Raw genomic sequence first — 13,367 nt, forward strand, 5'->3', positions numbered from 1 at the left:
TGTTCGAAAGGTGGATTCAAACAACTCGGCAGAGTAGAGTGCATATCTCCACCAAGCCACATGTTATCAATATCAAAATCAGATCACTTGAACCTAGTATAATACTAAAGCTATCCACCAAATTTCATCCAAATCCATTGACTACTTTTTGAGTTACATTGAGAAAGGACCAAAAAATAATAATAATAATATCCTGGATCCACAGACATATCCATATTTGCATCAAAATCTAAGCAATTGTTCCTTGAACCATGACCCAACGTTCTTCCAAACTTCATCAAAATCTGTTCAATACTTTTTATGTTGGGAACAGACAAACAAACAGAGGCGAAAATATAACCTCCTCCAACACAGTTGGCAGAGATATGACTGGCAACAGCAAACACTGCCTGCTACAGGGATGACCTCTGACCTCTTGAGCACTACATTCAGCAGTGCGTTTCCCACGTCCTTCCCTGGCACGGCAAGGGCCATCAGCTCCACACATGTGACGTGAAGCGCGTGTGCTGCCGGGTTTGGGAACTCGTTAAACCGCCAGTCGCAGTTTGGGAAAGGGCCTGGAGATTTTCCTGCCATCGGTGAGGCATGTTAAGGAAAAACAAAACAAAACACTATGTACAGAATACACCATGCATGTTCAATCCCTGAACATTAAGAATCCTTTTTAAAATCTTTAGGTCTATCTGCATGTTTAATCATCTGTCTGTCTAAGCCTTGCCCGTCTATCCGTCTCACGTTAGTCTGTTTAAAATTGCTCTTAAATGCAAGGGATGTGTTAATATAAAACAAAATGAACACTAGCTGGGATTCGGAGGACATCCACTGTTCAGTAGGGGACGGAACAGTAAGATAGAGTCTTTGGGAATACTGCGAAACACAAGGAAGGATATTGTCCACAAGACGCCCGATGAGTTTGCAGTAGTAGGTGTCGTCAGGGACCCAGATGTTGTCCTCGCGTGGGTTCATGCCAAACTTGAGGTAGGTCTCGCTGAGGCACCATCCAGGAGTACGGTTATCCTTTAGAGAGCTCATGATGGCGTGGACAAGCTTGCGTTTAAGATTGGTGCGGTCACGGAGGTGCCTTTCGTAGTAGTGCAAGGTGTTGTAGAGGTACGTCACTGGCCGATCTGAGGGATGTCAAACCAGCAACAACAGCTATTAGTTAATAACAAATAACTGAAACCAGGAGGTTTGAAGAAAAGGGAAATAATAAGTCAATATAGCATGGGTTCAGTGTAACTAACAGAGTAAAAATGACCTTGACTGGACCTATTACCAGTGACCACAGTGACTTCCACAGTGGTTCTTCATTTTGTGTTCGGTTGTATATTGATAAACTTGTATTTATGAACAGAATCCAGGCAAAGCAAGCAATCACACTACAATCGTATGATACCTACACCACCACATTAAAGCATCCCCCCAATACAATAATCAACACGGACAGGCTGCTGTGTCCTTTTCACTCCCCCTCACCATGGAACTTGTACAATCCGCCCAAGTGGTCCAAAAGGGTTTCCAAGGACTTGGAAACTGGCAGTAGCTCCAGGAATCGGTGGATGACGATGTCAAAGACGGGCAGGAAACGTAAACACACGTTGCCGAAGTATATAGGCAGATACTGTGGCTGGAGCTGCATGGGAGGGTTCACCTGCTCCGCCAGACCTTCAAAGTATAGTTTCTCTGGGTACTTCTACATGTGGGAAAGAAGAGATAAGCTTTAATTCGAGCCCATGGCTCCTTTCCAAGCATTGGTTCCAGCACAGCAAGAACAGGATAGTCTGGTCAGATACGAAGATTCTCTCCAAAGGTAACAAAACTGCTGCCAACATTTCATTTATATCTGGTAACACTGCGAGCTTTTTCTTCATTCTCTTTTGACCCAAAACCCAAGTGCCTAAGTGAAGGAATCTGTTTCATGGCTAAACAAGCAAACTGCCAAGATGCAGTACTGCAATCATAAGGGGACAAGGGTAAGGGGTCAGAAGGGGCTATTGTGATTGAACTCTCTCTCTTTAACATTTACCACAGTTACATAAGAACGCAAGAGAGGGCAAACACTGCAACTCTTAAAATGTCAGTGTAAAAGACAGGGCAGCATGTGCAGCCTGTAAAATTCCATTAAGGAAAGACAGAGAGAGGAGGGACTCATTCGCTGGTCTCTACACTGGAAGCAATCTTGGATAACAATGATAATATTATGGCTGAAAAGCTGAAAAGCTTTTTGTTCCAAAATATCATTCATTTAATTGAGAAGATAACTGCAGCGAGTCAAAAGGGAATTATTAATACATTCATCAATGTTTTTACAACAAATTTTGGTACTCTGGCCCCCTTTTTTAAACCATTTGTACAAAATCTTGGGGTAACGTTTGACAGTGGGCTTAAATTTGATACACAGATTAGTTCTGTTGTTAGAACGAGCTTTTTTCAACTTCGTCTCTTGGCCAAAGCGAAGCCGTTTCTCAGTCGGCAGGATCTTGAGAAGGCAATTCATGCATTTATCAGTTCGAGACTGGACTATTGTAATGCCCTGTATGTTGGCCTCAGCCAGTCTTCAATTTTACGTCTTCAACTTGTACAGAACGCTGCAGCCTGATTTTTAACAAGCACGTCTAGACGTGAGCACATTACTCCTGTGTTGTCGTCACGCCATTGGCTTCCAGTCCGTTTTAGAATTGATTTTAAACTTCTGTTGTTTGTTTTTAATGCCATCGATGGCCTGGCTCCCTCTTACCTGTCTGAGATTTTAACTATTCGTGATCATGGTAGGGCCCTGCGTTCTTCGGGTCAGCTTCTGTTAGAAGTTCCAAGGTCGAGATATAAACAGTGGGGTGATCGTTCTTTTGCTGTCGCTGCTCCCAGACTGTGGAACAATCTGCACCACTATTGATCCCGGCCTTTTTAAATCAAAGTTGAAGACCTACTTTTTTAGATTGGCGTTCAATCCTGACTAGGGGAGTCTTGTTTTTGAGGGGTGCTTCGTTTCGTCTGTTTTATTTCATGTACTTCTGAAAGGCTTTTGGTAATCTGCAGCACGGCGGCACCTTCCGCAGTCAAAACCTGTGTTTTTATGTGTTTTGGTGTTCTGTTTTATGGCTTTGATGTAAAGCACTTTGGGTACCTTTTGGTTATTGTAAAGGGCTATATAAATAAAATTTGTTTGATTGATTCATCAACTACAAACATCCTCTAATGCTTTTCTGCAATGATGGACACTTGAGCTGTTAAAGGGCCCAAAAACGCTGATCTAGCTGAAAATGAATGCAAGCTTGTAGAGCTCTGCTTACATCAAATACAACGGATAACACTAACTGTATAAAAAACCTATATGATTAGTTGTTAAGTGATACTCTGAGATGTGAAGCTTACGTCCTTGTATTGTACAAGGTTGTCTTGTAGTAGCCCTTGGTGTGGTTTATAAAGTCATCAATTTGGTTGGTTCCCCCCAACAAGGTCACATCTTGTGGCATTTTGAGAGTCGTTTCAAGGTACCTTTTGGTACACTAATCTATATTTTGGGTGTGATAGACAAGGTCAACTTGTGGTACAATACATGTTTGGAGTGATGAGTAAAGTCACCTTGTGGTAGGTTACGTTTTTTTGGGTGCTATGTCACTTTGTAATACAATACCTGCCAGGTTACAAGTTGGTAGTAAAAGTCTTTCGTATATTGGGTAAGTTCATACTGTGGTAGAACTATATGGTGTGTGGTGTACAATCACCTTGTGATAAAACTTATATTGGGACAATTTGTGGCAGAACTTGTGTGTTGGATAAGGGTCACCTTGTGTTAGTATTTGTATTTGGTTTGTTGGGTAAAGTCACCTTGTGGGAATATTCGTATTTGATGTGTTGGGTAAGGTAACCTTGCGGCAGAATTCTAATTTGGTGTTTTGGGTAAGGGCAAGTTGTGGTTGGATGGCTGTTTGATGTGTTGGGCAAGTTCACCTTCTGATACTATTCCAGTCTGATGTGTTGCGTAAGGTAACCTTACGGGAGAACTCACATTTGGTGCTTCGGGTAAAGGCAACTTTGTATTTCACATGCTGGATGAGGTAAACTTGTGGCAAAACTCCTATTTGGTGTGTTGGAGGTCACCTTGTGTTTGGATAGTGGTTTGGTGTGTCGGGGTAGGGTCACCTTGTACCAGGTTTCGTATTTGGTGCGTCAAGTAAGGTCACCTTGTACCAGGTTTCGTACTTGGTGCGTCGGGTAGGGCCACCTTGTACCAGGTTTCGTACTTGGTGTGTCGGGTAGGGCCACCTTGTACCAGGTTTCGTACTTGGTGTGTCGGGTAGGGTCACCTTGTACCAGGTTTCGTACTTGGTGTGTCGGGTAGGGTCACCTTGTACCAGGTTTCGTACTTGGTGTGCTGGGTAAGGTCACCTTGTACCAGGTTTCGTACTTGGTGTGTCGGGTAGGGTCACCTTGTACCAGGTTTCGCATTTGGTGTGTCGGGTAAGGTCACCTTGTACCAGGTTTCATACTTGGTGTGTCGGGTAGGGTCACCTTGTACCAGGTTTCATACTTGGTGTGTCAAGTAGGGTCACCTTGTACCAGGTTTCGTACTTGGTGTGTCGAGTAGGGTCACCTTGTACCAGGTTTCGTACTTGGTGTGCTGGGTAAGGTCACCTTGTACCAGGTTTCGTACTTGGTGTGCTGGGTAAGGTCACCTTGTACCAGGTTTCGTACTTGGTGTGTCGGATAGGGTCACCTTGCACCAGGTTTCGTACTTGGTGTGCTGGGTAAGGTCACCTTGTACCAGGTTTCGTACTTGGTGTGCTGGGTAAGGTCACCTTGTACCAGGTTTCGTACTTGGTGTGTCGGATAGGGTCACCTTGCACCAGGTTTCGTACTTGGTGTGCTGGGTAAGGTCACCTTGTACCAGGTTTCGTACTTGGTGTGCTGGGTAAGGTCACCTTGTACCAGGTTTCGTACTTGGTGTGCTAGGTAAGATCACCTTGTATCAGGTTTCGTATTTGGTATGTTGGGTAGAAGGTCACCTTGTACCAGGTTTCGTACTTGGTGTGCTGGGTAAGGTCACCTTATACCAGGTTTTGTACTTGGTGTGCTGGGCAAGATCACCTTGTACCAGGTTTCGTATTTGGTATGTTGGGTAGGGTCACCTTGTGTTCGGACAGGGGGTTGGCGTGTTGGGTAAAGTTACCATGTGGAAGAACTTGCATATGGTGTGTTGTGTACGATCACCTTGTGGCGTGATGTGTTTTGTGTAACTGGGAAGTTTTTTTTTTTTAAAGTTTTTTTTTAAACTAGTAACAGTTTTCCTATTTAGGTTAAAAATCACCCTGTCCGATGACACCTGTTGAGAAAGTTACCCTGCAACAGAACATGTTGTTCATGAGATAGGTAAGGTTACCTTGTGGTAGGACATGTGTTTGGTGTGCCAGTCACTCTGTAGCCAGTGTTCCGGTGCGTTCTCTTTGACAAAGTCGCTGACGCGGTTGCGGAAGTCGTTGGGTTTAAGGAGGAGGAGCTGGATGATGAAGTAGCACACTTGAGCCTCATTGCCTTCATGACTTCTCATTGCCTACGCAACAGCAATCATTGAGGGTGAATAAAAAAAAATAATAATAAATTCTACTATCCCATAATGTCAGAGAATATTAAATATTAAACCAGCACAATATTAAAAATCAGAGTGTGTAAAAATACTAAATTACACAGATGATTTCCTGTTTGAGGAAGTTACCCGTTTATAGTCCTCCAGCAGTGGAGATATTCTTTAATGCTGATATTGTAGGTTACAGATTTTACTGGACCTGGTTTTGAATTACTGTTAAAACATTATTTGTTGCCATTTAAAAAATAAATAAATAGAAACCACTGTCTATAAATTCCTCCATCATCAATACAACCCTTGTTTTTGTGAGGCTCCCGCTGAGAGCAGGAGTGGGCTTACAGGTAAGTGCTGGCATTATTGATCGACTAACAGCTAATAGAGCGTGTTGTTAAAAATGTGGGAGAAATATTGATCAGACCAAAACTCCAGCCATAAAGATGATTCACAGGAGAACATATTAGTGCAGGAGTGTTTAATATTATTTATTACTTAAAGGGTGAGTTTACAGCTTAGAGTTTAATTACATGGTTTTACTGACTGTTCCAGACAGGTGTTGTATGTGTTCTTTAAGATATATTCTATGTGAAGATGTTCACCAAACTAAGGCAGTGGGTGTCATGTTTGAGCTTTAGATCTTTATGGTTTCAACGTCAAAAAAATCCTTACCAGGCAGAGGATGAGACGGTCCAAAGTGACGATGTTGTACTTCCACACCATGTCATTCAGGATCTCGATGCACTTGTTCAGCTGCTGACCGCCCGCCGACGTGGAAAACTCGTACACCAGGAAATCGGCAAATGTCCGGACGTGTGCGACGAGAGCTCGAGCGCCGATTCTCTCCAGAACCCTGCAGGAACAACGACTACAAGTGTCAAGACTTTTCTGAATGGTGGGGTTTTCATCAGTACAGCAAATAGGCGGACACAGAATAAGCAAGTTGCGAACAGGAATGAGATAGTTCTGGGGGGGGGGGGGGGGGGGGTTGTAAACTTATCAAGGGCTTTCGCGTGCAATGGGAAGGTGAATCAAACACGCACACAAAAAAAAGTCAGATAAAGAAATGGATCTTTTAATACGCCATCACATTGCTTTGTAATTGTTAAAATGCATCCTAAGAACTTACAGTTGGGTTGGGAGTGAGCTGCTGCCCCAAGTGAAGGAGTTCAATTATCTCAGGGTCTTGTACACGAGTGATGGTAAAATGGAGCGCAAGATGGACAGGGTGGCGTCAGCAGTAATTCGGGCATTGAGCTGAGCCGGAACGCAAAGCTTTCGATTTACCAGTCAATCTACATTCCAACGCTCACCTATGGTCATGAGCTTTGGAACTCAAACCTTTAACCGAAAAGATGAGATCGCGGATACAAGCGGCTGAAAGGAGCTTTCTCTGTAGGGTGGCTGGGCTCACCCTTAGACATAGGGTGAGGAGCTCAGACATCCAGAGGGGTCTTGGAGTAGAGCTGCTGCTCCTTCATGTCGAAAGGAGTCAGGTGAGGTGGTTCAGGGATCTGATTAGGATTCCTCCTGGGCGCCTTCCTTTGGAGGTTTTCTGGGCACGTCCAACTGGGAGGAGACCTCAGGGTAAACCCAGAACAAGCTGGAGAGATTACACATCTCATCTGGCCTGGGAGCGCCTGGGGATACCCTATGAAAAACTGGAAAGCGTTGCTGCGGAGAGGGACACCTGGAATACCCTGCGCTTAGCCCATGGATTAAAGCAAAAAAAAAAAAAATCATCTGACTGAAAAAAAAAGCTCCATGTCGTTGGCCCCTACCACATCAGCGATGCGTCAAATTTTAAACGCCATGTTGTCCATTATCCCCTCGGCCCCTACTTATAGTACATTTACATAATTTTAACAATGACTAAAGCTAAGGCAAGACTTTACCATTGTCATTACTGGCTATAAATGATGAAACATCAAGTTTTCAGCGCAAAGTGCAAATTTATTTCAACAATACTTTAGTAATGCACAACAGTGGTTAAGAGAAAAGTGCAAGTGCAGTCGAACTTGAACCATGCTTTCAAAAGAGTGGAACAGAAAGAACTTGCAAGAAAAGTAAAGTGAAAGTTCGCTTTTTCTGCTTCTTCGCAGTGAAGCCAAAGGCATCTAGTTTTTTGCCATTGCTTCCATAGACTTTTTTATGGCAAACTATACAAAAGCACACACCTGCCATTTTCATCTTTTTGCACCATGGACTAAATGGCTTGCCATTATCGCCCATTTCATTTCGCCAAGCCCATCTCCACTTATTCTTTACCGTGTTGTCGATGTCTGACACATCTGTGCCTTCATTTAAAAGAAGCGCGTCCATGCTGGCAAAACCGAAAGTAATTTGACGCGCTCTAGTGATGGAAATCGAAGGGCCTGTGTCACGTGGCCTTATACGCAGTACTCGAGTTGAGGGGGGATGTGGGGGGAGGCATCCCCCTTCTGAAATAAAAATCTCAAATCATTCCCCTTATAAAACGGCCATCCCCCCATCACATCCCTTGTGCCATTTTACCGATTAATGTGGAAATTAGCCTACTATTATTTTAACAAATATTACTACTATTTCAACATTAGAGGCTTTGCGCAGTGATAGCCTACATGTAGCCGGATAAAAAAGACGCATATTTATTTATTCGGTTGCACCGCTCATTCACACCTATACGGAGGTTTCAGTCACTGAAAAGAGCTACTTTCGCAAACTCTGGGCAGAGTGGAGATTTCTGAAAACTCCATCTTCAGACGCTCGTGTAAATCGGGAAAACGAAGCAGCAGTGGGCGAGAGGGCGCGCGCGAATATAATGAGTCATAGGTGTGAATCTTTCACCGAATGCCAATTGTCCCGGTTCTTCATGAAATCGTACGCGCACGCACAAATGCATCAGGTTAACTTTCAAATAACTGTTCTTGTGCACTTGCGACACCGGAGCCACTTTCCTGAATTTTGAGCTTCGGAGTATTCGCTTCTTTATCTATTTAATTTATTTGTTACATACATTAAATTACTAATGTAAAACATTAGTAGCCCATTTAAGCAATCGCTGTTTTCTGCACTGTTTTCCGACCTTTTGTGCTTAGTGAATGAGACACTTCATTACACTCCACTGACCGACTTCCAATTCCGGACTTTTTTGAAAATGTAAAATATAGGCCTACGAGATGTTTTTTTGGGACTTAATTCGCGTTGCTCCTTCACTATTAATTTTTGAGACTGACGAGGCACTAAATACTGTGGAATTATTTTCTCCTTACTATGAAGTTTGGCATCTTAAACAAGTGTCGGGAAATCTTGCAGCCCGACTCTGCAGCCTCCAATGTTTAAGCGAACTGCTGAAACCATAATGTTTAAAGATTAAATCGTAGGCTAATCAAACCAAAGAAAAACACAGCCTTTCCAGAACGTTGTCTGCCGAAGCCTACAAAAGGCTTAATAGCAAAGGTCTTGCTGCGGCTTCAACTTTTCACCTGATCACCTTTCAGTAGGCAAATATCATTATTACTACTACTATTAGTAGTAGACAAGTAACCTAGTAGTAGGACAGCCAAATAGTTTCATCAGTAGCCTACGCCGAGCCTCCCCGGGACTAGACAGTAGCGGAGGCTGTATTTATTTATTTATGCCTATCTAGCGCAACAACTTATTCCTTTACATATACTCAAACATAGCACAAGAAAGGGTTCAACAACAGGCAATCACAGCAGCTTGGTGAAGTTCTAAATCACATCGGTGTCAGACCTATGGGCCTACCCCCCCCCCCCCCCTTTTTTTTCCCTCGGATCTGCATCACTCTCATTATTGACCTTTAGTGCTCCCAGTTGACGGAAATCCGTCGTAGCGACGGAAAACTTTAATCCATGTTATCCTGCTGCCACAGTGACCCGACTTCGGATAAGTCGGAAGAAAATGGACGGATCGTAAGAACTATTTAACCTGCTTTTATTGCAGCACAGGCAAGGCAAGTGTTATTGCATCATAAAACATATCAGCCTATCAAGTTTCAATATGCAAATAAACATTTCCCAGAAGAAAGGGGGAGGGGCGTGCAAGGTTTTAGGAGGTTCTCAATAAATAGAATTTGGATCAGCAAGTAGGAGCTTTTTTTCTGTTGTTTACATAAACAGGTTCTGAGTCAGCCAGATAGACAGACATCTGCAATAAATGCACAATAAGGAGCAAGTGTAGTCAGTCAGGCATGAAATGAGGCAGTCAGAGGTGCGCTACAACAAGCTTCACTCATGAATAATCAATCAATCCTCATACGCATCTCATTTAGCCCCGCTGAAGCCCCACAGCAGAACAGAGTTCAAGAGTCCATTCAGAGAGAAACGATAAAGCTTTGTTTGGTCAAATCAGTATGGACCTTTGGCTTTGGCTCCATGATCAAGGTACATCTGGTACTGTGTACGAAGCTCTTTTTGGGCGCCGAGAGAGCCAAAGAATCCATCTGTGATCCATTTGAAAGTCTGGAAACTATCCACATTACATGCTGTTTAACATGCTTGGTACGATGAGCGAAAGAGATGGCGCACCTTATTGATAAATAAAACTAATTACACTATTTTGAGCAATTATTATAAGCCCCGCTCCCAAACCGGTCCTGGGTGCGGAGTCAAGTATGAAAACACCCAGATAAAATGTCTAATGAAAAGAAGAGCGCTCTGATACATACGGTACTGTGTAAAAGCCTTAAACTTTGTTATAGATTTCTATTTTACGTTACCGAGTCAAAACATTACAAAAACATTTTAGAGTTCCAAATGTTCGTTTTCCAGCACAAAATTAAATGTTACAGGAAAAAAAATTTGCTTCTAAACAGCATGTTACATACAGTGCTGTGAAAAAGTATTTGCCCCTTCCTGATTTGTTCCATTTTTGTACATTTATTTGTCATACTTAAATGTTTCATGTCATCAAACTAATTTTAATATTCGACAAAGATAGCCCAAGTAAACACAAAATGCAGTTTTCAAATGATTTCATTTATTGATGGGAAAAAAAAAAAAAAAAAGTTACCCAACCCTACCTGGTCCTGTGTGAAAAAGTAATTACCCCCTTAACCAAACAAACAATTAACTAAATTTAATTGATTATTGGTCATGAGCTTTGGGTAATGACCGAAAGAACAAGATCGCGGATACAAGCGGCCGAAATGAGTTTCCTTCGCAGGGTGGCTGGGTGCTCCCTGAGAGATAGGGTGAGAAGCACAGTCACTCGGGAGGAGCTCGGAGTAGAGCCGCTGCTCCTCCACATCGAGAGGAATCAGCTGAGGTGGCTCGGGCATCTTTTTCGGATGCCTCCTGGACGCCTCCCTGGGGAGGTGTTCCAGGCATGTCCCCCCGGGAGGAGGCCCCGGGGAAGACCCAGGACACGCTGGAGGGACTATGTCTCTCGGGTGGCCTGGGAACGCCTCGGTGTTCTTCCCGAGGAGCTGGCCGAGGTGTCTGGGGAAAGGGAAGTTTGGGCTTCCATGCTTAGACTGCTGCCTCCGCGACCCGGTCCCGGATAAAGCGGAAGACGACGAGACGAGAATTGATTATTGGGTTCAATTTCACTAGGGTCGCAGGCAAGCTGGAGCCTATCCCAGCTGACTATGGGCAAGAGGCGGGGTTCACCCTGGACAAGTCGCCAGGTCATGGCAGGGCTGACACATAGACACAGACAACCATTCACACTCACATTCACACCTACGGTCAATTTAGAGTCACCAGTTAACCTAACCTGCATGTCTTTGGACTGTGGGGGAAACCGGAGCACCCGGAGGAAACCCACGCGGACACGGGGAGAACATGCAAACTCCACACAGAAAGGCCCTCGCCGGCCACGGGGCTCGAACCCAGAACCTTCTTGCTGTGAGGCGACAGCGCTAACCACTACACCACTGTGCCGCCATGAAGCAAGTTAATAGATCTTAAAAAGATGCTGTGAAGTAAAGAGTTGCAAGAACAGATGTCCAACAAAATAATTGAAATCTATCAGTCTGGAAAGGGTTACAAAGTGATTGCCAAGGCTCTGGGACTCCAGCGATCCACAGCGAGAGCCATTATCTACAAATGGAAAAAAATCTACATTGGAACGGTGGCGAATCTTTCCAGGAGTGGCCGGCCTTCCAAAATTCAACCAAGAGGTCACAAAAGAACCCAGATGAACATCTAAAGAACTGCAGGCCTCACTTGCCTCAGTTAAGGTCACTGTTCATGATCCTACAAGAAGGAAGGCACTGGGCAAAAATGGCATCCATGGAAGAGTTGCAAGGCGCAAACCAACCACTGCTGACCAAAAAGAACACAAAGGCTGGTCTCACATTTGCCAAAAAGCATCTTGATGACCCCCAAGACTTTTGGGACAATATTCTGTGATAATACTGAGGAGTCAAAAATAGAGCTTTTTGGAAGACATAGGTCCAGGCGTAAAGCAAACACAGCATTCCAAAATAAGAACATCATACCAACAGTGAAACATGGTGCTGGTAGTGTGATGGTCTGGGGCTGCTTTTCTGCTTCAGGACCTGGACGACTTGCCATAATTGATGGAACCATGAATTCTGCTCTCAACCAGAAAATCCTCAAGGAGAATGCCCGCCCATCAGTTCATGACCTGAAGCTCAAGCGCAGCTGGGTTATGCAGCAGGACAATGATTCGAAGTACACAAGCAAGTCCACCTCTGAATGGCTGAAAAGAAATAAAATTAAAGGTTCTGGAGTGGCCTAGCCAAAGTCCTGACTTGAATCCAGACTTGTAGTACTTGAGTTTGACTTGTGCCCTAATTTTAAGGACTTGTAACTCAACTTGGACTTGAGCACTGATGACTCGGACTTGGATTTGTGCATTAACTGCATTAGGACTCGTGAATTGGAGACGAGGACTCGGATTTTTTTCTTTATTTTTTGTAACATGCCATAATAATTTGGCACAAGATATTTATATCTACATTAAATTTTTGTACTAATTTCACGCTTGGTGCGTGCATCAGATAGACTCTTGGGCACGCTCCGGACAGCATGCGCACCAAGCAGACTCGCTGCACCATAAACGACTCGCACCTGCACAGGATTGAGGCACAATCAGCGCGCCGATATAAAAAACGTGAACACACACTTACTTTGCAAAATACCGAGCTGCGTTGCTGATACATTACCAAGTTGCAGTGCCAACATATTCTCGTCTTGAGTCTACAATAGTCTGTTTGTGCCTCGCTTGACCTATCGCCCGTTTCACCGTTTTACGATTTCGCCTGCCGTTCTGGATTGTTTACCGTCTTCACCTGTATTAATAAACACACCTTCTGCACTTACATCCGTCTCCCAACCATCTCTGACAGAATACTTCACACTCCCTGACAAAGAGAAGCACATTCACCTGTTCATAAGTCATGTTCAGGAACAAACTAATGTTAATGGCGCTGAAACAGCCACCATCACATGGGCCGGCTGGAGTGTTGTTCTCGGACTCGACTCGAAATTTTCTTTAATTGAACACTGAGGACTCGAGACTGGACTCGGACTTGAGGTTTAGTCAGGGCTCCCGCGGGGTTTTAAAAGGTAGTAAAAGGTAGTTAATTAAAATAGGCTAAATTATGGCCAGTAAAAAGTAGTAAAAGGTAGTAAACGTAATCTGACGTGGTAGTACATTTTTTTGACCCCCATCCAACTGGGCCTATGTGTTTTCTAATTCGTTTAATTAACCTGCATGCCATAATATCCATAAATTACTACATTTGGGCGAATTTATTTTTATGTATCGAGGAGGACCGCAGTGAGGAGTTGGTGGCGCATGCACATTGAATTCCAAT

The 13,367-nt window shown here is 43.8% G+C and overlaps 1 protein-coding gene across 3 annotated transcripts in view; it reads right to left on the reverse strand.

The window, feature by feature from the left end:
* The window catches only part of med23 (mediator complex subunit 23), a 103,467-nt gene that overhangs the window by 16,381 nt on the left and 73,719 nt on the right, over positions 1 to 13,367 (reverse strand). For all 3 annotated transcript variants that reach the window (XM_060913754.1, XM_060913753.1, XM_060913752.1), the window contains exons 20-24: positions 6,251 to 6,431; positions 5,381 to 5,551; positions 1,477 to 1,693; positions 891 to 1,127; positions 413 to 578 (exon numbers count right to left, since the gene is read on the reverse strand). In XM_060913754.1, the coding sequence (XP_060769737.1) occupies positions 413 to 578; positions 891 to 1,127; positions 1,477 to 1,693; positions 5,381 to 5,551; positions 6,251 to 6,431 (972 nt within the window). The remainder of the gene's footprint in view (positions 1 to 412; positions 579 to 890; positions 1,128 to 1,476; positions 1,694 to 5,380; positions 5,552 to 6,250; positions 6,432 to 13,367) is intronic.

Source organism: Neoarius graeffei, chromosome 2 (assembly GCF_027579695.1).
Source record: "Neoarius graeffei isolate fNeoGra1 chromosome 2, fNeoGra1.pri, whole genome shotgun sequence".
In the NCBI taxonomy this organism is placed as follows: Eukaryota; Metazoa; Chordata; class Actinopteri; order Siluriformes; family Ariidae; genus Neoarius; species Neoarius graeffei.